The 27,304-nt window shown below is 42.0% G+C and overlaps 1 protein-coding gene and 1 pseudogene across 1 annotated transcript in view; one reads left to right on the top strand and one right to left on the bottom strand.

Annotated features, from left to right (window-relative positions):
- HYDIN (HYDIN axonemal central pair apparatus protein) overlaps positions 1–27,304 on the bottom strand; it is a 390,515-nt gene that overhangs the window by 38,496 nt on the left and 324,715 nt on the right. Inside the window, exons 64-74 of the mRNA XM_023210374.1 lie at positions 26,525–26,667; positions 23,043–23,261; positions 20,639–20,799; positions 17,650–17,747; positions 16,619–16,826; positions 15,265–15,477; positions 14,644–14,782; positions 12,304–12,469; positions 9,055–9,202; positions 4,415–4,622; positions 3,705–3,926 (exon numbers count right to left, since the gene is read on the bottom strand). Of these exons, the coding sequence (XP_023066142.1) occupies positions 3,705–3,926; positions 4,415–4,622; positions 9,055–9,202; positions 12,304–12,469; positions 14,644–14,782; positions 15,265–15,477; positions 16,619–16,826; positions 17,650–17,747; positions 20,639–20,799; positions 23,043–23,261; positions 26,525–26,667 (1,925 nt within the window). The remainder of the gene's footprint in view (positions 1–3,704; positions 3,927–4,414; positions 4,623–9,054; positions 9,203–12,303; positions 12,470–14,643; positions 14,783–15,264; positions 15,478–16,618; positions 16,827–17,649; positions 17,748–20,638; positions 20,800–23,042; positions 23,262–26,524; positions 26,668–27,304) is intronic.
- On the top strand, positions 6,617–6,732 carry LOC111541509 (annotated as a pseudogene).

Raw genomic sequence — 27,304 nt, 5'->3', positions numbered from 1 at the left:
AATTACCCAGTCTCAGGTATTCTGTTATAGAAGCACAAAACAGATGAAGACAGGTTCTAGTGGTTTTACCCCCATCATTCTATCAATCACCTTCTTCCTGAGGATTTGATAAGGATGATGTGTTAGGCGGGGCATCCCAAATTTCTTTCCATTGTGGTTGAAGAACATACTTTGCATGATTTCAATCCTTTTAATTTATTGAAGTATGTTTTATGGCCTAATATCTGGCCAATCCTGGACAATGTTCCACGTTCATTTGAAAAGAATGTCTATTCTCTTGTTGTTAGATGAAATACTCTGTATATGTCTGTTAGGCCTAGAGCTTTCATAGTACTGTTCAAGTCTTCTTATTTCCTTGCTGACCTTCTGTCTAGTTATATCCACTGTTTAAAACTAGGTATTGAAATCTCCAACTATGATTGTTGAATTGTTTATTTCTTCCTTCAATTCTGTCTGCTTTGTTTCATGTATTTTGGGACTCTGTTTTTACATGCATGTTTATAATTGCTATGATTTCTTGATGGAGCGATCCTTTTATCATTATAAAATTATTTATCTCTAGGAATAATTTTTGATCATTATAAAATGTCTTTATTTATCTCTAGGAATAGTTTTTGTCTGTAAGTCTATTTTGTTTAACATTAGCATAGGTACTCTAGCTCTTGTTGGTTACTATTTAAATAAAGGATATTTATTTTTCTATCCTTTTACTTTAAATCTATTTGTGTCTTTGAATCCAAAGTGAGTCTTTTGTAGACAGCACATAGTTGGATCATGATTTTTCCCATTATTCTGCCAATTTTTATCTTTTTATTGAAGAGTTTAACTCATTTAAATTTAATGTAATTACTGATAAGGTAAAATTTATGTCTTTTTTTCTATTTGCTTTCTATATATCTTATGTCTTTTTTAAAAAAATTACTAGTCAATTATGTCTTTTTTATTCATCTATTCCTCTATTACTGCCTTCTTTTGTGTTAAACAGATATTTTCTAGTGTACCATTTAAGTTCCCTTGTTATTTGTTTTACTATATTCTTTTGAGTTGTTGTATTAGTGGTTGCAAGGAAGATTACAATTAACACCTACATTTATAATAATCTAGTTTGAGTTAATAACAACTTAATTTCAATAACAGGCAAAACTTTGCTATTATATAGCTCTGTTACTTCCTCTTTCTTTGTGCTATTACGACACAAATTGCATCTTTATATTAGGCCCACTAATACAGATTTATAGTTATTGCTGTATAGAATTGTCTTTTAAATCAGATAGAAAAAGTTATAAATAAAAAAATACATTTATACTGATTTTATATAATATATGCAGTTACCTTTACTGGTGCTCTATATTTCTTCATGTGGATTTGAGTTATCCTTTAGTGTCCTTTCATTTCAGTCTGAAGGATTCCCTTTATTATTTCTTATAGGCCAGTCTGCTAGTGATGAATTCTTTCAGATTTTATTTATCTGAGAGTGTCCTGGTTTAGTTCCCCCAAACTGGCAGAATAATGGGAACTATTTTGAAATAGTTTTACTAGATATAAAATTCTTTGTTGATAATTTCTTTTTCTTTCAGCACATTGAATATGTCATCCCACTGTCTTCAGGCCTCCAAAGTTCCTAAAGAGAAACCAGCTGTTAATCCTTCTGCTTCCAGATTATCTGTCTTTGTCTTTCAACAGTTTGGTAATGACGTGTCTAGGTGTGGAATTTTTGATTTTATCCTACTCGGAATTCATTGAACTTTCTGGATATTTAATTGTTTTCATTAAATTTGGGAAGTTTTAGGGTGTTATTTCTTGAAATATTCTTTCTCTTATTTTCCCTCTTCTCTCCTTTTGAGATTCCCATTACATATATATTGCTATGCTTGATAATCTCTTATGGGACTCTGAATTTCTGTTCATTTTTCTTCATTCTTTTTTCTTTTGGTTCTTCATATTGGATAATCTCAATTGCTCCATCTTCAACTTTGCTGACTTTTTCTTTTTCTTTTCAACAATTTTATCCCATCTGCCACAGCTGATTCTTTCTTTTGCCATAAGAAATCTGCTACTGAACCCCTGTTGCGAATTTTTCATTTCAGCTATTATGTTTTTCAACTCCAAAATGTATATTTTTATAATTTCTATATCTTTATTGATATTCTCTATTTGGTGAGACATTGTTCTTATACTTTGCTTTAGTTATCTAGACATGGTGTCCTATAGTTCTTTGAACATATTTTAAATAGATGATTTCAAGTATTTGTCTATTAAGTCCAACATCTGGGCTCCCTCAGAGAAAATTTTTTTGCTTTTTTGCTTTTTTCCCTGTATATGAGTTATATTTTCTTGTTTCTTTTCATGGCTCATTTTTTTTTAGTTGGAAACTGGAGATTTTAAAAAGTAAATGTGGCAACTCTGAAAATCAGATCATCCCTCCAACAGGGTTGGTTACTGTTTGTAACTCTTAGTTTGTTTAGTGACTTTTTCAGTAAAGTCTATATTCTTATTTATGCATGGCCAATAAAGTTTCTGCTCAGTTAGTTTAGTGGTCAGCTTATGACTGAACAGAGATTTCCTTAAATGCCTGGAACCAGTAAGTCTCCCAGCTTTTGCTGAAGGGGCTGTGTGTGCGTGGCGGGACATGACTTTGACACTCAGGCAGGCAGTTGCCAACTCTGCTTTGTCTTTCCCGGGACCTAAAGGTTAGTCAGGGATAAGAGCTTAGGGCCTTCTCAGGTCTTTCCTGAGCAGTAACACAGCCTGGAGGTACACACATCTTATACATGCATGACTGTCTAGATTCCAGGGAATATGTTGAAGCTTTTCAGAGCCCCCCATGAATATCTTCTTCCCAGCCTCTCCCTTAAAATTTTTCAATGAACTTCTTGTTTGCCCCTAAGGTCAATGCTCCCTCAGTCAGCTGCAGTGTTAAACAATTACAACTGATTGTTTTTGAGCAAGCCTGGAGTCAGGTCAAATAAAAGCTATCCCTGTGAGGGGGGGTTTCCACTGAACTTCTAGACAGGTCAAATAGTGACAATTCTCTTAGAATGGGGGCTTTTGGGGAGTTCCAATCTGTTCTACCTCCTCCAGGATCTAATTGACTGCTGACTTTCACTTTGATTGCCAAATTGTTGGTTTTCAAGGTTACTGCAGACCTGGGATGAGGGAGGAGGGAAAGAATAGGGTAAATCAAAATACCACAAAACTTACTGTCCTTATGGGTATTCAGCCATTTTTCTTGAATAAGTACTCCTAGAATTGTTGAAAGCCTATCATTAATTTTCAGAGTTCTGAAAAAGTTGACTTCGAAAATTTTTTCCAGTAGTCTCATTGCTGTTGAAGAGCAGCATTTTGGATGTCCTTCTCTGCCATTCCTGATGACATCACCATTCTTTGTTTTTTTTTTCTCTTCATTCAATAATTCATCTTAGAAAATGTTGTACATATTCTTTCCCTGCCCCGTCTATCACTCTTATTTATTTTAATGGGTGAATGTATTGCAATGTAACTGCTTTTCAATCCACACTTACTCCCCAGCCACCTAACCATTGATGAAGCCTTTGTACTAGACATTGTGAGGCTGTGTCCAACACAGCTACCCTCTAGGAGCTTCTGAACACGTGGAGAAGACAAAGAACACACAGGAGAATCAACCTGCCAAGGCAGCATGCTGAGAGTACTTTTGGAGTTTGGACAATGTTAAATGGACTCACCTTGATTCTGAGTTCCAGGTCTGTCAAGACACACTTCTTTAATGGTTGAAAAGACAGGGTGGCATGTACACTCTGCCCTACATCCACAGTGCTGTCGATGGGTGAAAATTCCAAGTACTGCAGCAAGGCTTTGGAGCCACACAGCTCTCCCTGGAAGCTGAAGGTGAACTTTCCAGTGTTGATAAAGTTGAATTCACACTGGACACATTCATTTAACTCCACCTAGGAGACAGAGAACAGAGCAGTGAATGCAAACCATAGTTCCTTTGTCTGGGGTCAGCATTTGTAACATGTTGATGAAAAATATCCTTTGGGAAATAAGGATGGCAGATGACTATCTTTAGCTTAATGGAGTCAGATATTCCAGCAAGAGCTACTAAGTGTTGGGGTTCTCTCAATATCTCATAGAGCAAAGTGGCAATTTAGTTCTTAGCCCTTTGTTGGTAGTCAAATGCAGGTAGTTCCTGTATATCTAACACAAGCACTATTTCCCCTCCCCACCATCTCTCCATCCCCCTGAAAACAAAATAAGAAAAGCATTTGCATCATATCTACATACATTCTGGGGATAGAGCTGCTCTTGGAGTGTTTCTGCTTTCCTGGTCTCTCTGGCATTTGAAGCAGAAAGACTCAGTTCACATTCATTTTTACTACTTTCCCCAGTCAAAATGGAAGCTGAGATAGATAGCAAGGTCTTCTTACACCTTTACCTCATAGAAGTTGACAATGTTAGTCTGGTTGGGAGTCAACAGAGTGATGGAGCCTGTCCTGTCCTTGCACTTAATCTCTGCATTCATAGCGTAGCCCTCGGCCTTGACATTTAATGTCAGAGGGTGGACTTTCTTTTTCACATTGCAGATCAAATTAAAGTTCACATCTCCTTCCTGCTTCGGTGTGAAGAAAATATCAATTGGGAACCTGGTTGGGGAACAAAACAGCAGATTACCTGACTAGGCCAATTTGTTAAAACCTTAAAAACTATGAGTCTACTGAATTAGCAGATTCATTATAAGGAAAAGGAAACATAACTTCAAATTATGATGAGATTTTAAGATTTGTGGCTATAGTAACCAAAACAGCATGGTACTAGCATAAAAACAGACACACAGACCAATGGAAAAAGATAGAGATCCCAGAAATAAAGCTACACACCTACAATCATCTGATCTTTGAAAAAGTCACAAAAATGAGCAACAAGGAAAGGATTCCCTGTTCAATAAATGATGCTGGGATAGCTGGCTAGCCATAAGCCAGAAGAATAAAATAGGACCCTTATTTTTCACCATATACAAATATTAACTCAAGATGGATCATAGGTTTAGATGTAAGACCTCAAACTGTAAGAATACTAGAAGAAAACCTAGGAAACACTACTGCAGACATCAGCCTTGGGAAAGAATTTATGACTGAGTCCTCAAAAGCACTTGCAATGAAAACAAAAATTGACAAGTGGGACCCAATTAATCCCGCAAAAAAAAAGAAAGGAAAAAAGTTTCTGCATAGAAAAAGAAACTATAAACAGAGAAAAAATGCAACCTACAGAATGGGAGGAATTATTCGGAAACTATGCATTTGACACAGGTCTAATATCCAGAGTCTCTAAAGAACTTAAACAATTGAACAAGCAAAAAACAAGTAACCCCATTAAAAAATGGGCGAAAGACATGAATAGACACTTCTCAAAAGGAAACAGAAAAGTGGCCAACAAACATATAAAGAAATGCTTCACATTACTAATCATCAGAGAAATGCAAGTCAAAACCACAATGAGATAACATCTCACACCAGTCAGAATGGCTATGATTAAGAAGTAAAAAACAACAGATCCTGGCGAGGCTACAGAAAAGGGAATGCTTATACACTATTGGTGAGAATGTAAACTCTTTCTGCCACTGTGGAAAGCAGTTTGGAGATTTCTTTAAGAACTTAAAACAGAACCATCATTCAACACAGCAATTTCATTACAAAAAACAAAACAAAACCAGAAAACCAAAAAACCCAAAGTCATTCTACCAAAAAGACACATGCACTCTCATGTTCATTGCAGCACTATTCACAATAGCAAAGACATGGACTCAATCTAGGTGCCCATCAACTGTAGAGTGGATAAAGAAAATGTGGTACATATACACTGTAGAATACTACACAGCCACAAAAAGAATGAGGTCATTCTTTGCTGCAACATGGATGCAGCTGGAGGCCATTATCCTAAGCAAATTAACACAGGAACAGAAAACCAAATACCTCATGTTCTTATTTATAAGTTGGAGCTAAACATCAGGTATGCATGGATATAAAGATGGCAACAACAGAAGCTGGGGATTACTAGGGGGAGGGGAGGAAGGGAGGCAAGAGTTGAAAAACTAATGATTGGGTACTAAGCTCAGTACCTGGGTGATGGGAACTATGTATACCCCAAACCTATACAGTAAATCCAGTAGAAAACCTGTATGTGTATCCCTTGAATCTAAAATAAAAGTTGAAGAAAACCCACAAAACTTTGACCGAAGTCTCATACCTTACAAGTTAATAAAATAGGGGTTACAACATGAAATTTAAAGCCATGCAACTTATGGAAAAAATAATGGAAGGACATTTTCTGAATCTAGGGCTATTCAGAGATACAGAACAAACACTAAAAGGACAGTCCATAAAAGGACAAATAGATAATTTGGACTTCATCAAGAATAAAAGGTTTTGCTCTGTGAATGACCTTGTTAAGAAGAGGAAAAGACAAACTACAGATTGGGAGAAAATATTTGCAGACCATGTATTCACCAAGGGAGCACTACCTAAACATATAAAGAACTCTCAAAACTCAACAATAAAAACAAATAGGCTGAGCAGGAAACTGGCAAGAGACATGAGGAGACATTTCACTCAGGATCCATAGAAGGAAAATAAGCACATACGTGTTGTATGAAAGGAGAGAAGGTTAGCACTCCCCTTCACAATGATGGACGAGGCCCTCAGGCCTGACAACAGGCACACGGAAAATAAGCACATGTAAAGATGCCCAACATTGTTAGTCATTAGGAAATGCTAATTAAAACTACAATGAGATATCACTACACACCTATTAGGAAAGCTAAAATAAAAAATTGTTGCCAGGTGTGGTGGCTCATTCCTGTAATCCCAGCACTTTGGGAAGCCAAGGCGGGTGGATCACTTGAGGTCAGGAGCTTGAGTCCAGCCTGGCTAACATGGTGAAACCCCGTCTCTACTAAAAATACAAAAAAAAAAAATTAGCCGGGCATGGTGGTGTGTGCCTATAGTCCTAGCTACTCGGGAGGCTGAGGCAAGATAATTGCTTGAACCTGGGAGGCGGGGGTTGCAGTGAGCCAAGATCACACCACTGCACTCCAGCCTGGGCAACAGAGCGAGACACTGTCTAAAAATAGTAACAAAAAAATTGTGACAACACCAAATTTTGGTGATGTTGTGGAGACTCTGGAACATTCAGAGATAGCTGGTGGAATGTAAAATGGTTCAGACAGTCTGGAAAGCATTTTGGCAGTTTTTTCTTTTCTTTTCTTTTTTTTCTGGAAACATGCCATTATCATATGTCCATTAATTGCACTCTTGCTCATCTTCCCCAGTGACATGAAGACACACAAAAATCTGTACATGAAAGTTTATAGAAGCTTTGTTCACAACAGCCCAAACTGGGAACAATCCAGATGTCCTCCAGTGGGTGAATAGTTAAACTAACTGTGGTGCATCCCTACTATGGAATGGTAGTCAGTCACAAAAAGGAAGAAACTCTCAAAACTACCTGGATGTATGTCCAGAGAATTATGAGTGAAAAAAGCCAGTCACAAAAGGAATGTATGCGTCTGTGAATACAACATTCCTGAAATGAAAAAATGATAGACATAGAGGAAAGTATTGGATTCCAGAGGGTGAGGAGGTGTTGCTTGGGGGAAGGGAAAAGGGTGTGGTAACAAAAGGGTCACACGAGGAATCCTCGTGGTGAGGGATCTGTTCTGTGTCTTGACTCTGTCAATGTCAATACCAGGTTGTGACATTTTACTGAAGCTTTGCAAGATGTCACCCTTGGAAGAAATTTGGTAAACAGTACAGAGATATCTTTGTATTATTCGTTCTTTTTTTTTCTTTCTTTCTTTTTTTTTGAGACAAAGTCTTGCTCTGGAGTGCAGTGAGGTAATCTTGGCTCACTGCAACCTCCGCCTCCCAGGTTCAAGCGATTCTCCTGCCTCAGCCTCCAGAGTAGCTGGGATTACAGGCATGTGCCACCATGCCCAGCTAATGTTTGTATTTTTAGTAGAGATGGGGTTTCACCATGTTGGCCAGGCTCGTCTCGAACTCCGGACCTCAGGTGATCCATCCACCTTGGCCTCCCAAAGTGCTGGGATTACAGGTGTAAGCCACTGCACCTGGCAGTCTTTGTATTATTTCTTACAACTACCTGTGAATTTACAATTATTTCAAATTTTTAAATTTTATTATTATTTTTTGAGACAGAGTCTCACTCTATTGCCCAGGATGGAGTGCAGTGGTGCAATCTCAGCTCACTGCAACCTGTATCTCCTGGGTTCAAGTGATTCTCATGCCTCAGCTTCCCAAGTAGCTGGGATTACAGGTGTGTGCCACCACACCTGGCTAATTATTGTATTTGTTTATTTATCTTTTGAGAGGGAGTTTCGCTCTTGTCACCCTGGCCAGAGTGCAGTGGTACAATCTTAGCTCATTGCAACCTATGCCTCCCGAGTTCAAGTGATTCTCCTGCCTCAGACTCTAGAGTAGCTGGGATTACAGGCGTCCCCCAACACGCCTGGCTAATTTTGGTATTTTTAGTAGAGACGGGGTTTCACCATGTTGGCCAGGCTGGTCTGGAACTCCTGACCTCAAATGATCCACCTGCCTCAGCCTTAATTATTGTATTTTTAATAGAAATTGGGTTTTGCCATGTTGGCCAGGCTGGTCTCAAACTCCTAACCTCAAGTGATTTGTCTGCCTCAGCCTCCCAAAGTGCTGGGATTATAGGCATAAGCCACCATGCCTGGCCTGAAAATTAAAAAGTTTAATTGAAAAAGAGATTTGCCAGGGAAGCCTGAATATTGTACTGTGGATTCACATATACAGTGAATATAGCAAGGAAAAGAATATAAAGAGAAAATATTGAGATAAAGGGCTTAGAATTCTCAATGCTCCATATTCATCAGGAAAACAGATATCAGGGAGTAAGTAGGATGGAGATGGAATTGTTATGATCTAATCTTAGCGTTGAAAGCAATTATATAAATGGGGCACTGTGAGCACTGGCAGGCTTGGGGACCTGGACATGTCGGGAGGATGCAAACAAAATGAGACCTTCATTTTTGTTTACCTGGACAGTGGTGGGATCCAGCCCTCCACGGGACATACAAGCAGGCTGTTGCTGAAACCTTCAGAATAGCGGGAGTTGTCCTGGAAGGAAAAATCGAACCCCTGCTCCTCCTTGTTGATGATCTGCACGGTCTCCCTGGCTTCTCTGCCTGAGGAGGAAACACCAGCCCTCAGTGGGGGCCTCCTGACTGCCTGCTGGAGTCTCTCAGCAGACACCGCTCCACAGGCAAGACATTTAGAAGACATTCCCCAACCTCTTGCGCCTTTGTCTACCTCACTTCTTTCCTTTTCCTCTACAAGTCACCTTCCTCCTTTTGGGGATTCCATGTCTTTCTTCATCAGTTGCCTGCTTCTGCTGAGTGGCTCCTCTGCCCTGGTCACAGCTCTCCTGGGATTCTGGTGACACAGTTTTCTTCCCTTGCTCCTTTAGACCCAATAATTGTCATGCCTTCCTGAATTTGTTAATGGGGGCTTCACTCTCCTTGGCTGACCCCCTTAATTGCCCATGTATCTATAAATAATCCTTGCATCCAATTCTTTGAAAATAGACCTTGGGTATTGGCATGAGATTCCTGCCCAGGGCTCTGACTAATACATATTCTCTCACTATCATCTTTTGCTTTCCTCTTGGCTATTACTAGCACATTTATTTTCCCATATAAACTTTAGAATCATTTTATCCAGTTCTCTCCCCTTCCAATTCTTTTGGGATTTGGTTGACAGATTTAGCAAATAATTTTTTAGTATAAATATGTCCTGTGCAATATTTGGACATACTCAACATTATTGTTATTTGAAATTAAAATTTAACTATGCATCCTGTATTTTATCTGGCAACCCTAGTTGGGATTCCAGTTGGAACTTGATTAAATTTACATTTAATTTTAGGAGAACTAACAAATGATCAGATCTCGTTTGGGGCAGATTTTAATCAGATATGATAGTTTCCTTCATGTAGGTCTTTTCTTGTGTGTGTCTTGTTACATTTATCCTTAGCTATTTTATAGGTTTTGCCAGTACTAAGTGGATGTTTTCTTTGGTTTTCTTTTTTTTTTTTTTTTGAGAAGGAGTCTCGCTGTGTCGCCTGGGCTGGAGTGCAGTGGCCGGATCTCAGCTCACTGCCAGCTCTGCTGCCTCCCGGGTTCAAGCCATTCTCTCGCCTCAGCCTCCCAAGTAGCTGGGACTACAGGCGCCCACCACCTCGCCCGGCTAGTTTTTTGTATTTTTTAGTAGAGACGGAGTTTCACCATGTTAGCCAGGATGGTCTCGATCTCCTGACCTTGTGATCCGCCCGTCTCGGCCTCCGAAAGTGCTGGGATTACAGGCTTGAGCCACCGTGCCCAGCCTGGCTTTCTGTTTCTAGGTGCTAGTACTAAAAAAGAAGACACTATTTTTGCATATTTGTCTTGCATCCACACACCTTACCAAATTATTCTGTTGAGTCTAGTAGTTTGTTTTGCTTTTTCTCTAGAGTCTCTTGTGGTTTTATGTGTATAAAATCATCAGCAAAAGCAAAACAAGATGATTTTTCCCCTTTTTTCCCAATGTTTATGCAAATTATTTTCTTGTTTTGTCATATTTGCTAAAGTCTCTAAGCAAGTGTTCAATAATAATGGTGATGATGAACACCCTCACCTGATTCCTCATTTTAATTGAAGCAGCTTTAGTCGTTTATTACAGGATCACATCTGCCTCTTGATTTTGGTTAATCTTTTTTTCCATCAATGTCCATTTTGCTATTAGAGTTTTTGTTGGGAATGTCTGCTAAATTTTGGCAATGCCTTTTCAGTGTATATTAGTATGATAACATGGTTGTTCTTCTTTAATCTATTGATGTAATGATTATATTGAAACATACCACTGTTGAATTCCTGGATTAAACTCTGTCTTACGGTTGTTATATCTATGCTACATTGCTTATTTGTTCAAAATCTTAATAAATGTCATAATTCCCCCTCCCACCTACTTATGTGTATCAGTAAAATACACATTCAGCTGTTAACACTGCTTTCCCTTGGGGTTGAAAGAGAAAGATGAGATAGGATGAACGTGGAGAGATTAAACTTTTTCTTATGCAATACCACATTAGTGTATTTACTATAAAGAATATTATTTTATAAATAAAAATCTAACATATTATTATTATTATTCTTATTATTATATTTTATTTTTTGAGACGGAGTCTCGCTCTGTCACCCAGGCTGGAGTGCAGTGGCTGGATCTCAGCTCACTGCAAGCTCCGCCTCCTGGGTTTATGCCATTCTCCTGCCTCAGCCTTCTAAGTAGCTGGGACTACAGGCACCTGCCACCTCGCCCGGCTAGTGTTTTTTTTTTTTGTATTTTTTAGTAGAGACGGGGTTTCACCATGTTAGCCAGGACGGTCTCAATCTCCTGACCTCATGATCCGCCCGTCTCGGCCTCCCAAAGTGCTGGGATTACAGGCTTGAGCCACCGCGCCTGGCCAAATCTAACATATTATTAAAAAATACTCTGGCTTTAGTTATATTTTATACACAGAGCGAAGATGTCACAAGTATGAGAAAGACACCTGGGGTTATAAGGGACATGACAATTACTTCCTTTGTTTCTTTCAGGCCTCTGCTTAAATGTCACCTTCCCACTGCCTCCTGGCCTTCCTTATTCTCCCTACCCTGCTGTCCTCTTCTCTAAAGTATTACCATCTGACATGGTATATAGTTTACTTATGTTTCTTTTGGTAGCCTGTTTCTTATTTTTAGAATGTAAACATCAGGAGGGTAGGGACTTTGGGCTTTATCCATTAGTGTAATCCCAGCCCACAGAAAAGTACTGAGGCCATTCTACAGACTCAGTGATATTTGTTGAACCAAATAAATGCATAAAAGGATGAGAGAGAAATCTGACCACTGCAGCACAGACCAAGAAGCAGACAGATACCCCCCATAATCTGGCAGCAACTGCAAGAAGGATGGGCCAACTTGAGGCTCTAGAAATAAACAGTCAGCCCATGGCTTAAAGGAATCTGCCAAGTAGGATATTTAACAAGGCTCCTAAATTTCCTTACGCTATTAATTGTAGGTTTAAAAGATACTTGGTGGAAATTAGATTGAGAGATAAATATTTCGTGGCTTTTAAAAAACTGATTGAGACCCTCTGATATGCTTCTGGAAGGGACCAGGAGAGGTTTCTTATGCAAGGCTGTTCCAGGAGCTCTCGATGAGCTTACCTAGATCATGCCAACTCTAAATACATACCAGCAAGGCAGCCTTACCGATGAGGAGAGAGCTGAAGTTGAGGTGTGACTTGTTCAGAGAGATGAGAGGGTCAGTAGTTTTGCCTACCAGCAGGAAAGGGACTGTGATGTTGTGCTCAGGGATTAGGAAGGTCCATGATGATTCAGTGATGCCCAGATGGAAAGGTGTGAACTGGAATACGATCTAAGAAGACAATTTGGAACAGAGTGGTGAGAGACACTTCTGTATGCTTACTCCACGTGTCCCTGGAGACTTGTCAGTATAAGGGTCATGAGAGTTGACATTACCAGGTTATTGCTACCTTTCTATAGTCCGTGTAAGGGCATGTAGGTGTGGCTGTACCAGAAATGTCAATGTCTATATGCCTTGCCCACATGTCCTTCTCAGGGAGTCTCCCCCATCCACAGCCTCTGCTGGCTAAGCTGTCGTGTTTTGTGCCACGTCTTTGGATGGCATGGCTGTGCCACAGCTGACTGGACCAAAGACTTGGTAAGCATCCCAAGGAAAGACAATCCCCATACTTGTCAAGAGCTTGGCACACAGCCAAAGACAATATGATTGGCTGGGCCAGCCAGATTTCTCTCTCGGAAGTTTGGAATTAGAAAATGAGTGGCCAGGCCAGCTGGCAGTGGAGCTGATGGTAAAAGGTACCATGCAGGTGAGCTGGGCCATGGCATGCCATAACCAACTTGCTAAGTGAGATTACAAAGCAACTGAAGAATCAATCAATCAATCAAAGTGAAGAAACTGGTCAGTGGAGAGAATGGGGTAGATGGGAAGAGAGAAGCAGGTAGCCCCAGGAGGAAAGTCCAACCTCAAAAGCTGCTCCTGGTTCTGTCTGTTTTTTGAGCTAACCTGAGTGAGTATCTTTGCAATCAATCAATCAGGACTGAATGAAAGAATAATGGCATTTGGCCAAAAAAGAACCACACAGGTTAACATACATGGTCCATACCACTGCCAGGACAATTCAGGCAGGTGCTCTGGAGATGTGTCATCTCAATGATACAACTGTCACTCAAAGACCAGCATGACCTTGGATGATCGATTTTGGAACTTGCCTCTTGGAACTGAGCTCACATTTGAAACATTTCTGGGCTGAAGTGGGGGCCATGATCCAGGTAGGATTGTGTCTGTGGTGGGCCCAGCTCCTGGACCTTATCACATTTAACTAGATGGCCTGGGTACTGACATTATGCAGAGGTCAAAACCAGGTGGAGAGTCTACAAATATGTTTTGTTTGTTTAGGAATTGTTAAAAAAAAAATTGAACTAGCTACCAGCATACGAAATAGGGAGCTTCACATAGAAATTTGGAATTTTGGCCAGGCGTGGTGGCTCATGCCATAATCCCAGCACTTTGGGAGGCTGAGACGGGCGGATCATGATGTCAGGAGATTGAGACCATCCTGACTAACACGGTGAAACCCCGTCTGTACTAAAAATACAAAAGAATTAGCCGGGCGTGGTGGCGGGTGCCTGTAGTCCCAGCTACTCGGGAGGCTGAGGCAGGAGAATGGCGTGAACCCAGGAGGCGGAGCTTGCAGTGAGCCAAGATTGCGCCATTGCACTCCAGCCTGGGGGACAGTGACATTCCGTCTCAAAAAAAAAAAAAAAAAAAAAGGAAATTTGGAATTTTGTCTTTTCTACAGTTTGGGTGAGTTGGCCCCCTTGGCCCCCCTTGTCTGCAAAGTGGCCATCTGCCAGAGAAGCCCTGTGGCCAGTGGCCCTGGTACCCCGTATTACCCACAAATGTCTCCTTGGCCCGCTTTATTCATTTGTGTGACCCTCCTGAGGGCACTGGAATTCATAATTTTTGTTTCATGGATTTATTTCTGCCTTCAAGATTCTCTGCAACTGGCTGGATATGGGGCTTACAGATCTGTTTTGGCCATCAAGTCTGTACTTCTTTGATTCTGCCCCATATCATTTGTGTAAACATTTAGGACGAAGTCACGGGATATGGCTCCACTCTACTTTGCCCTTTGGCCTAACCAAGTAAAAACACATCAGTTTCCTTTCACCATTTTTGGTCCTTTTGACAAAGATAACTTTTTATGCTACTGTATGAGTCCTAGGGTCCCCAGGCATTGGTGTCCAGTGACCTTTTGCTGCTTAAATATTCTGTTTTAAAAAATTGCAAATATCAGAGCTCTCTGCTCCATGGCTAGCCCAAGAGAGCTCAGGTCTGTCTTGTCATCAGGATTCCCCAACGCATATGGTGGCCATTCACTAAATACTTGTTGATTGACACACCCTCAGGCAGTTCTTCCTAATTCCACTTACAGGCAGACTTTCTACGCAGCAATGGCTACAGTGATCTAAGCCTTGGGTTGAGTGGTTCTCATTTGCACATACCTCAGCTTTCTTTTCAGGGTGGATGAAGCCCTTCTCTGTAAGGCATGTGAATGCTGCAGGGTTCTGGAGACTTTCAATTTCTTCAGAGATCCAGGAGAAGGAGTAGGTGCTATTGGTTGGGTTTAGGATTGTAAAGGTCCTGGCCAGGGTGGGGAGAATTGACAGAAGAGAATGGGACAGAGGATTGAGGATTAAGAGATGTTTCTTAGAACCTGAGCCTAACCCAGTCCCCCATCTGGAAAGCAGAACTGTTCAGAGCACTTCGTTACTGTGGAAATGAAAACTCCATCTCCTCTAGTGATCCACAGTCAGGGTAGGGTTCTGGACTTTGGAATAACAATGCTGCCAAGGGCACAACTGTGCCAGTGATCCTCTGTGGTTAAGGAGGTGGTCAGGGATTATACTTTTGTGTCTTCCATATTTTCCTCAGTGGCAAAACTAAGGAGACAGAATTCAGCTTGCTTAATGTAATGGTACTCTAAAGTCAAACCTCTAAAACTCAGGTCAAACCCCAGGATATCAAGCCTGCTCATAGGAATAGGTCTAGGTCATCTATCTGAATTCTTCTAGAGTTCTTTAGGACTGACATGAATTCAATCAATGCAAACCTAAGCAACTCACCGGATATTCTTTCCTCCTATGCCCACAGTAGTGAACTCAATCACCCGGGTGTTTGGATCTAGAGCTCCCCCACTGGACCCTCGGAGCTCTGGGCTGCGCTGATGGCCACTGATGTAGTCTGAGTCTTTCAGATCAAAATGGCAGATGGGCAAGGTGCTCCGCCCTTTTGCTACCAGGACCGGACCTTGCTCTCCAGGTGGCAGGTTGGGAATCCTGAGAGGATAAGGTTATTTTTATTTGTTCTATTTTGTCATCAGTTGTTGCTTTCTTAGTTGGAAATGCGTATTTTATCCGCTAGATTGTGAGCTCTATGGGAGCAGAGGCTGGGTGTGTCTTGGTCAATAGCATCACTCAGTGCCTTGAACGCATGAGTGGGCTGAGCATAAGCAGCCTGAATTTGGCTCCTTCTGTGTACCTAAGTATGGCTGCAGGTTATTTCCCCCATCAATGTTGAGAAAATATTCCTGCTGCAAAATGAGCACAGTCTTACCCTCTGGTCTCTCTTACAGGCATTTAGTGGGATATGGAAAGTGACCTGGAAATCCTAAAAAAGTATCCTGAGCTCCTTAGAGAAGGTGAACTGGATATGAGAGATGCTCAGCTCCAGGACCAAGCTGAGGTGGCCTAGGTGTGGGAGGGGTCTCAGTGGTATGACTGCAGGGGGTCAAGGAGGCTCCAGCAGCTCACCTAGGTTTCTGCCACCCTAGGCCACAGCCCACAGGATTTTTCTGTAAGGTGACTGTACTCCTTCAAGCTTTCCTGGGAGCAAGTACCGCATCAGGGACTTTCATTGTCAGATGTCATTGGATTAGCTTTTCTCTCACTGCTATGTACCAGGTCCACCAGCCCCACAACCACCACTACCACCAGCATCACCACCACCTAATGGCTTGTTGTGTGCCAGGCACTGTTGTGAGCTCTTCATCTGAATCAACTCATTTAACTTTCCCCACAATCCCACCAGGTGGGTATTACATTTACATTTTATGTAGGAGGAAACTGAGTCTCAGAGAAGGTACAAGAAAGCTTTCCCAAGTTCATGCTTGCACAAGGACCGAAACCCACCTAGCTGTCACCAGTCTGTTGCTCAGTGGAATCCTCCATGCAACTGGGAAGGGGAAAGTAAGCAGGGGAAGCATCTGGAGAGGTTGATGAGCAAGACAAACACCAAATTCTCTTTGTTCTCTAAAGGGTGGACCCTTTAGATCCTTCCAAAGGGAAAAGGGATAATTTGGGGCTGTGCAGAGATCAAGGGTCAGAAAGGATGGTGGCAGCGGTTGGACAGAAGAGGGGATAAGAGCCACAGAGCTTTGTGCCTGCCAAGAAGGGTGTTGTGGCGAGCACATTTTCTTACTGGCAGAAAAGGTTGCTCTCGAAGTCTCCAATGTCCAACGGGGAGAATTTCACTTTGAACTTCTGAGTCTTCCCCACGGGCACGATTCCCGAGGAGGGCTCCACAGAGAAGGGCTGTGGGGAACCCTCGGTCCAGTGGTCCGTGGCGCTGTCCAGGGTGCTGCCTGTGTGCATCGTGCCCTGACTAAGCTGATCTTTTTGAGCTGAACCTGGGGACAGAGAGGGAGTGGGCAATATTCTGCATTTGCAGTGAGAGGCAGGTGGAAGGCAGCCCACTCACAGGTCCTTAGGGGCCCTCTGTGGATATGGTGGACTCACCTTTTGTTGCAGCTGTACTTAACCTTGGGCACTAGAGGTAGGGAATTGCTCATACAGCTTACAGGAAACTCATGAAAAATGTTTCTATTTATTCCACAGGGTTTTCAAATTTGTTTCCTTTTGGTTCAAGAGGGTGGGTCAAGAAGATGTTTGTGCCCCAGAATAATGGGCTGTGAACATATTTTTTGGAGAATCATTGTTCTAAAGTAGGGCTTTACAATCTGGGGACCCATGGATAAGGGCCCATTCGAAAGGTCTGTGCATCTCCAAAGTTGAAATAATAATAATAATAATAACAACAACAACAACAACTTGCCTACCAAGTGGTGGGCCCTTTTCTAGTGCTTCATATGTACCAACTGAGACCTTGGGTATGTGTGTGTATCTTCCTGGGAAAATGCTTAATAACTTTCAACAGTTTCTCCAAGTGATCTATAATCTCCCACAAAGTTAAGACCTAAAAGACAAGATTCCTAGTTATCTTGAGATGGGGCATCGGCCTTGTGTGGGGACAGAGTCCAGACTCCAGGAGGGTGGAAGTAAGTTTTGGAGTCCCTCAGGCCCATTTGGCTCTGCAGACACCACAAGGTCTCTGCTTTGCTTTTCTTTAGCTACTTAGGAGACCCTCTGAGCAGTGCTGGCCTCTCCATGAACAAGGCTCTTCTAATTGGTAACTCAGGCCAGGCCCTGGGTTTTACCTGTCATTAAATTTACCTTGGTGATCTGGTTTTGCAAAGCTGACTACCTTTGAGGTATCTTCTGAGACCCAGCTGAATTCCAGCTGCACATGTCCTGAATTAATCATGTCAAACCTGCAAATCAATCAGGGAGCAGATGTGAGAAATGTGCTGCAGGTGGTTTTGGTCCTGGCTGCACATCATCTATACTGTACTAACCTTTTGAAGTCATGTCACTTTGTTTCTTAAATCTTTTTTAAAAGGCACATTTTAAGTAATTTTATCAGAAATCATGCATATGATATACTCGAACAATAAAATATATACATAGTGATTAAAAGTACAAATATAAAAACTATTTAGCACTTAAAAGCATTTTGCATTCTTCCAACACCCTGTGCAATGAGCTCTCAGCATGCATCACAGTAATCCTAAACCCCTATGAGAGAGGAAACAAAATCTATTTCAAATGACAGCACCTCCCCCAGGAACAAATTCTACAGGCCCTCCCTTTCTGATCGCCTCCCATCAGAAACAATGTCCCTGGCCAGGCGGGGTGGTTCACACCTGTAATCCCAGCACTTTCAGAGGCCAAGGCAGGCAGCTCACTGGAGGCGAAGAATTTGAGACCAGCCTGGCCAACACGGCGAAACCCCATCTCTACTAAAAATATAAAAATTAGCCAGGTGTGGTGGCATACACCTGCAATCCCAACTACTCAGCTACTCAGGAGGCTGAGGCATGAGAATCATTTGAACCCAGGAGATGAAGGTTGTAGTGAGCCGAGATCATGCCACTGGGCCACAGAGCGAGACTCTGTCTCAAAAAAAAAAAAAAAAAAGAGAGAGAGAGAGAGAGAGAAAGAAAGAAAGTCCCTGTGATCAGAAGCCATTTGACCCCTGCCTGTGACTCCTTTCCTGACTGAGGCACAGATTTGAATTTCAGTTACTTCAAACTCAAATTCTGAATCAGCGGAGGCTTTTCCTGCCTCAAATTTTCCTGCTTTAAGACAAGAACAGGGCCAGGTGCGGTGGCTCATGCCTGAAATCCCAGCCCTTTGGGAGGCCAAGGCGGGTAAATCACCTGAGGTCAGGAGTTTGAGACCAGCCTGGCCAACATAGTGAAACCTCGACTCTACTAAAAATACAAAAATTAGCTCGGCTATAGTCCCAACTACTTGGGAGGCTGGGCAAGAGAACTGCTTGAACCTGGGAGGCGGAGGTTGCAGTGAGCTGAGATCGCACCACTGTACTCCAGCCTGAGTGACAGAGTGAGACTCCGGCTTAAAAAAAAAAAAAAAAGACAAGAACAGGGAGGCAGAGTTTTTTCTGGAATCACTATTAAACTTGATCACAGTTAACAGCAGAAAGATGAAGCCTTGGTACAAGAAAATGATGATGAAATAAATCCACATGCCCTTCTTGTTTTTAGGGGAGTAATAAGAGTTAGGAGTTTGGGTGAGGATTAGGTCTACAGTGGGATGTAGAGATTAGATTCCCACTCTCTGGTCCAGGTAGACAGACCATCCAGTTATGCTTGAAATCAAGTGCTTTGACCACAGTGGCTTGTGTTTATTTTGTAAATTTATGAGCACTTGTATTTATTCTAAAGATAATTTTTATAATGTGGAGAAGTCTCAGTGGCACAGAGTACTTTTTATAAAAAGAGTTCTTAGTTTAGGGGTTGGCAAACTTTTGTAAGGGGCCAGATGGTAAGTTTTTTGGCTTTGTTTCCCATATGGTCTTTGCAATGACTCAGCTCTGCCTTTGTAGTGGGAATGCAGCCACAGACAGGTCATAAATGAATGGGCATAGCCACACGCCAGCAAAACTATCTATAGAAACAGGCTACAGGCCACAGTTTGCGGACCCCTGTTTAGGTGAAATGACCATCAGCAGAAGATCACACTTCCTGACATTTATCTTTTGGTTCTATCATAATTTGCAAAGATATTTAAAATTCAACAAATGCACGAAGAGTTGAATGAGCTAATTACTAATTTCTATGCAGTACAAATGTCAGTGGCTTATGTTTTTGTCCTTGTATATGTTGCACATATTGATCTCTCTGCCTAGAGAGAGCCCTTCATTCTCACTTCTTCACTTGGCTACCTCCTATCTGTCCTAAAGTTCAGCTGGGGAACTACCTTGTCCAGGAAGGCTTCCTTGACTCTCTTGATCTGCGTTAAATACCTCTTTGCTCCATGCACATGACACCATGCTGTAACGAACAATTCTCCTGTTTCTATCCGTCCCCTGGCTGCCACCCTCTGATTATGAGCTCTTTGAAGGCAGGGCCCATGGCATCCTTGAGTCCCTGTGTCTGAGTGTGGGTGAAGGGTTAACATAACCTTTTCTTCTTCTCAAAGATGAATTTGACTCTGAAATAGCTTTCTAGGTCTGTTCCCCTGAAAACTTGATAAGGGAGGAAAGTCAGTTGTATTATTAGGTGACATTGTTTACACTAAAAATGGCTCCTGATGAGTAAATAATGTGTGCACTGGGGGGAACTATGACCACCTAGAGGGAAGCCATAGCTGTGGGGTTCTCTGAGTGTAGTGACTCTTGTAACTGGGCATATTCTCTGCAGGAACCCCAGAAGATATATCTACAGAGTGGTTAGGAGAAATGGTAGTCTTTTGGGCACGGGCTTCTAAGCTTAGATGGACCCTATATCCTCTAGTGTGGATACTGTCTGAGTTATCACTTGGTGCATGGGCAACAAGAACAGATCCTGGGTGGCTGTGTAGACTGCTGCAAGGACCGCTCCCACTAAAGTGGATTGCCTGATGCCACCCTCCTGGTATACTACGTTTTCTGGCCTATATCTTGATTTCAAGTGTGAATTTCAATAGCTCTGTAGGCCTGAATGTTTCACTGGACCTAAGACAACACTCTGGTGCATGCTACACAGATACGATGCCTAGTAGATGCTGTTGTAGATAATAGATGTTTGATGAGTGAGTGAGTGAATGATGGAATGAAAGAGCTTTTCCATCTAGTGTCATGAGACTTTTGATGACTCACTCAAACACTCGGGTCTGGTAAACCAAGGTTTCCTTAAAGCGCACATCTCTTGCTTGGCAGTGGTATGAAGCGAAATCCACATTGGCACTGATTTGAAGCTGCAGTTCTTGGTAGTTTTCTTCCAGTACTGAGTGAGCAGGCTCTGGATCCGTCTCTATCACCTGTAACAAAGGCAGCTGTGTCCTCAGAGATGCAGAGCACAGGGACAGAAAAACTGACAATGGAATAGAATAGAAAGACCAGAAACATTCTAGGCATATATAAAATTTAGCTACACTATGTAACAATAAAGTCCTGGCAGATCACTAGGGAACAGAGAGGCTAAATGAAAAAGAAATCTAGTAAGATTAGTCGTGTAGATGAAAAATATGAAATTGGATCCTAGCTTCACAACATACATAAAATCCAGGTGGGCTAAGGGCTGAACTATCAAAAAAACAAAACTCTTAAAAATATGTAAGTGAACATCTTTCTGGGAGGAAAGAGTTTTAAAAATAAGACACAAAAAGTAATAAATATAAAAGAACGGATTAATAAACTTGATGATATTAAAATTAATAACAGAAAAGATAAACTAGGCCAGGCATGGTGGCTCACACCTGTAATCCCAGCACTTTGGGAGGCCAAGGTGGGTGGATCACTTGAGGCTAGGAGTTTGAGACCAGCCTGGCCAACATGGCGAAACCCTGTCTCTCTTAAAAATACAAAAATTAGCTGGGTGTGGTGGTGCATGCTTGTAATCCCAGCTACTTGGGAGGCTGAGGTATGAGACTCTCTTGAATGTAGGAGGTGGAGGTTGCAAGTGAGCCGAGATTGTGCCACTGTATTCCAGCCTGGGCGAGAAAGCAAGACTCTGTCTCAAAAAAAAAAAAAAAAAAAAAAAAAAGATAAACTATCAATTTGGTAAGGATATTTGCAGACAAATAATATGAACAGAAGAGTTTATAAAAGATAAAATAATACACAAAGTATAAGTATCATAATTGAAAAATGGGCAAAAGGCATGAAAAGGCATTCATGTAAGGGATAACTTGTATGACTAGTAACCATATGAAGAAACACTCAGCTTTATTTGTGATCAGGGATCAGGACAATGCAAAATAGGCTCATAATGAGACCATTTCCCATTCATTCAAATGATAAAAATCAGGAAGTCTGACAATGACAAGTGTTGGAGAGGACATGGATCAACAAGCTCTCTGCTGTAGGAGTACAAATTGGTACAGCTACTCTGGAAAATAGTTGGGCATTATCTTGGCAAGTTGAACATTCATATATCCAATGAGTCAGCAATTCCACTTCTAGGAATATAAACTCTTACAAATGAACACCATGTGAACAATATGTCTGTGATAGCAAAACCCCAAATAATTTTCACAAGGAGAAAGGGTAAATAATAATGGAATCTTATGTAGAAGTGAAATGGATACACTACAGCTACATGCAGCAGTATGGATGATCACATACAGTAACATTTTTTAAAGTTAAAACTACAACTAAACAGTATATGTTTTAGTTTTATTTTTTGAGAAAGAGTCTCACACTCTGTCTTCCAGGTTGGAGTACAGTGGTGCGATCATGGCCCACCGCAGCCTTGACCTCCCAGAGCCCAGATGATCCTCTCACCTCAGCCTCCCGAGTAGCTGGGACTACAGGTGTGCACCATCACGCCCAGCTAATTTTTGTATTTTTGGTAGAGATAAGGTTTTACCATGTTGCCCTGGTTGGTCTCAAACTCCTGGGCTCAAGCAATCTGCCTGCCTCAGCCTCCAAAAGTTTTGGGATTATAGGCGTGAGCCACTGTGCCTGGCCTGATATACCTTTTAGTATGCATAGGTTAATAAAAGAACAAAAAACGAAAACCAAGGGAGTAAACAAGTCAAGTGAAGATAGTGATTACTCCTAGGATGGAGGCAGAGGGATGGAATGGCTGAGAATCACACAGGTAGTCAATGTTCTACTTCCCGTATTGGGTGTGGGTTTGTCTCCGTGTATTATATTGTTAAAAAAAACTAACCAAGGAATGAATAAAAGAGGGGAACACATGGACGATCCTGTCATGAACCAAAGATTACGACAAATGTGATTCTGGATACCTGAGGGAAAGGGAAACAACTAAAATATTAGCATTGACATTTTGGAAGAAGAAAAAGATGGGAGGACTTGCTCAACTACTTATCAAGACTTAAGCTAAAGGTCTACCAATGAAGATATGTGTGGTACATGTAGCATGGATGGCAGGCAGCATGTGTAGAAGTTTAGTTTGTCACTTTTGGAATCAAGGTCAAGTAGAATGGGAACCTTTTCTTTTTTCTGTGAAAAAAGGAAATGATGAGAGACTTGAGACCAGTAGGAATCCAAGCATGGAGGCCTGGTCAGATTGGTGCTTGATGTCCCTACTTACTTTTCGTTTTGTAGTGAAAGTCCCAGGCATGTTTCTGGGCACATCCACCCACTTGACTGTGTGCATGCGATCATCCCAGTCGGGGACCTGGTCTGCAGGGAGCTGAAACATAATCCTGGAGAGCTTGCACTTGATCCGCATATTCTTCAGGTTGATGGGTACGTCTGACTTCATGGTCACCACTATGTCCTTGGCACACCCAGGGTGGAGGTGGCCCATCTAGGGAAGAGCCTGGTATTAGTATTTTTGAGACTCTAATCTTGAGGACTCTTGATACCTGCTGGTGATATTCTAGAGAAGGGAAGGAGCCAAAGGTCTTGGCAAAAAATGCATCAGTCAAGCCTGTGTATGTACACAGAGTTAAATACGTACAAGAGGTTCTCAGGTAGAAACATGATAATAATAATAATAAGAACAACTAATAGTTATCAAACTTACTAGCTTCAGGCACTATTCTAAACCTTTACACAATTCTATGAATCCCTACAACAACCCTATGAGGGGTACAGCTATTATTCCCATTTTACAGACAACAAAACTTGTAACTTGGTTGAGGTCATTAATTTTTGAAGAGTTGGATTCAGACCCAGGCAGTTTGGCTCCAAATGCCACACTCTTAATCAACACGATCTATACAAATTATGGACAGAAGAATACAGCACACTAGCAGTTCTCCAAAGGTGTTCTAGTGACCTTGGGATCCCTAAGAACTTTTCAGGGGATAAATGAGGTCAAGACTATTTTAATAGTAATACGAAGATATTATTTGACTTTTTCACTCTCATTTTTCTTGTAAGTGTACAATGGAGTTTTCTAGAGGTTATGTGATATATGGTGATATGGTCTGGCTGTGTCTCCACCCAAATCTCATCTTGAATTGTAGATCCTATAATCCCCACATGTTGTGGGAGGGACCTGGTGGGATATAATTGAATCATGGGGGCAGTTTTTCCCATGCTGTTCTTGCGGTAGTGAGTAAGTCTCACGAAATCTGATGGTTTTATAAGGGGTTTCCCCTTCCGCTTGGCTCTCATTTTTCTCTCGTCTGCTACCATGTAAAATGTGCCCTTTGCCTGCCATGATTGTGAGGCATCCCAAGCTATGTGGAACTGTGAGTCCATTAGTCTCTTTTTCTTTATAAATTACCCAGTCTCAGTTATGTCTTTATTGGCAGTGTGAAAATGAACAAATATAGTAAATTGGTGCTGGTAGAGTGAGTGGGGCACTGCTGTAAAGATACATGAAAATGTGGAAGTGACTTTGGAACTGGGTAACAGGCAGAGGTTGGAACAATTTGGAGGGCTCACGAGAAGACAGGAAAATGTGGAAAAGCTTGGAACTTCCTAGAGACTTGTTGAATGGCTTTGACCAAAATGCTGATGATATGGTCAATGAAATCCAGGCTGAGATGGTCTCAGATAGAGATGAGAAACTTGTTGGGAACTGGAGTAAAGGTGACTCTTGCTATGTTTTAGCAAAGAGACTGATGGCATTTTGCCCCTGCCCTAGAGATTTGTGGAACTTTGAACTAGAGGGAGATGATTTAGGGCATCTGGCATAAATATTTCTAAGCAGCAAGGCATTCAAGTAGTTACTTGGGTGCCCTTAAAAGCATTCAGTTTTAAAAGGGAAATAGAGCATAAAAGTTCAGAAAACTTTCAGCCTGATGATAGAAAAGAAAAAACCATTTTCTGAGGAGAAATTCAAGCTGGCTTCAGAAATGTGCATAAGTAAGGAGAAGCCAAATGTTAACGGCCAAAACAATGGGGAAAATGTCTCCAGGGCATGTCAGAGACCTTTGTGGCAGCCCCTCCCATCACAGACCCAGAGGCCTGGGAGGAAAAAATGTTTTGTGGGTGGCCCAGGGCCCCCCATGCTGTGTGCAGTCTAAAGACGTAGTGCTCTGCATCCCAGCCACTCTGGTCATGGCTAAAAGAGGCCAAGGTACGGCTCAGGCCATGGCTTCAGAGGGTGAAAGACCCGAGACTTGGCAGCTTCCACATGGTGTTGAGCCTATGGGTGCACAGAAGTCAAGAATTGAGGTTTGGGAACCTCCACTGTGCCCAGCCTCTCTCTCTGCCTTCTTTGATTAAGGCTTTGGTAATAAAAATAATGCATAAAAGCAGATTACCCTATTATATTTACTGTGTTTGTTTCTTCACAGGTAAAATGCCGATAATAGTAGTATCTATGGCTGGGCGCAGTGGCTCAGGCCTATAATCCCAGCACTTTGGGAGGCTGAGGCAGGTAGATTGCTTGAGCTCAGGAGTTTGAGACCAGACTGGGCAACATGGTGAAACCTGTCTCTGCCAAAAATACAAAAAAATTAGCCATGTGTGATGGTGTGCATCTGTTGTTGTCCCAGTTACTTGGGAGGCTGAGATGGGAGAATCGCTTGATCTTGGGAGGTAAAGGTTGCAATGAGCCAAGATCGTGACACTGCACTCCAGCCTGGGTGACACAGTGAGACTATCTCAACAAACAAACAAAAACAAAAAAAGTAGTATCTGCCTTATAGGGTTGTTGAGAGGATTACCTAAGGTCTTAGAACTATTTTTGGCATATAGTAAGCACTCAATTTACAAATAAAATGGTATACTAGCTCTATTCAGGGTTGGATTTGGACTATGATGAAGTGGAGTGGTCAGATTCCTAATGAACTTTATATCACTCCAAAAAGCAAAATTTATCCCTAATACCACTCAAAGATTTAAAGATTACAAAGTCCCCAACCCCTTTGCTCCACCCCCATCAAGTACTGTGCTTGAGCAGACTCAGTGGCTGTATGTCAACAGAGCAGGAGGCAGTGAAGACACTGGGGTGTGCCAGTGTTCTGGGAATTCAGAAGTGAACTATCTACAAAAAGCAACCACTGGCCAGAGGCAACAATCTGCTAGAATGTTATCCTAGGCCTTGTTCAATGTCAAGCTTTAGTCGGCAATTCCAAAAAATGTGTGCTGTGGAGACGCTAAAAGAAGAGGTTAGAAAATTCCAGGTCAAACAAAATTAACTAAGTTTTAACATGTCAAAGAGAACCAGGAATCTTTAAGAGAAGGATGGAGCTTGGAACATTTTCTAAATCTCAGTTATCCACAGAACTCATCACCCCCATTCTAGCTTTTGGTGAAGTACTTTGAAGGACTGATACTCTAAAGGACACACATCTAGGAGGACACAGCTCTACAATCTGGGATAGGAAGACTAGGGCCTGTATTCATCTATACAGGCCTCCACAGGACCCCTTGACAGCGGCCTAGCAACAGTCTTGGCCAACTTCATTCTCTCTCTTCCCCTCTTAACCAGGGGAGACATGAACAGTGTTCTTTGCTACCAGATATGAGTGAGGGATGATTCCTGGGCTATCTCTCAGCTTGAGATGTATTAATTTCATTCCATGCATCCATGGGAAAGGGCTGACAATCAGTCTGGGGTTGGCTTAGGCCTAAAGGATTCCAGAAAAATGATGAACGACTTTTATTTACCTGTGGGGAGAAAGCAATTGTAGCTAAAACAGGCCATTCAAACCGTATCAAGTTCACTTGGCTGTGATTTGTGACTGTGAAGCTCACATTATAGCTGTGTCCAATGTGGCAGTCTCCAAACTGGATGTGGTCCACCAGAGCAGCTAGGGATTAGAAGCAGAAGGCTGTGAGTCCTCCCTGGCCTCCCTTGAGGCCCTTCTTCCTTAAGGAGCCATAGTGCTTCTCCCACATGCTATCCTTCCATCCTTGGATGGTTACATTTGAAAAACCTAGAATCTCTGAGTAACAAGATTCTATCCTCAAGGAATCTATTCACCCATCCATCCATGCATGCATCCATCCATCCATCCATCCATCCATCCATCCATCCATCCTTCACCCACCCATCCATCCATCATCCACCCACCCATCATCTACTTATCCATCCATCCATCCCTCCCTCCCATCCATCCATTATCCACCCATTCATCATCCACCTATCTATCACCCACCTATCCATCCATCCATCCATCATTCATCCATCCATTATCCACCCATCCATCCATCCTCCACCCACTAATCCATCCAACCATCATCCATCCATCCATCCATCCATCCATCCATCCATGATCCACCCTCCCCCATCCTGCCATCATCCATCCACCCACCCATCCAGCCATATCCACCCATCCATCATCTCCCCACCCACCCACCCATCCACATATCCATCCATTATCCACCCATCCATTCATCCATCCATCATCCACCCACCCATCCATCCATCCATCCATCATCCACCCA

This window comes from Piliocolobus tephrosceles, chromosome 17 (assembly GCF_002776525.5).
Source record: "Piliocolobus tephrosceles isolate RC106 chromosome 17, ASM277652v3, whole genome shotgun sequence".
Lineage (NCBI taxonomy): Eukaryota > Metazoa > Chordata > Mammalia > Primates > Cercopithecidae > Piliocolobus > Piliocolobus tephrosceles.
The sequence above is the reverse complement of the archived record's forward strand: the minus strand, read 5'-3'. Positions and strand labels throughout refer to the sequence as shown.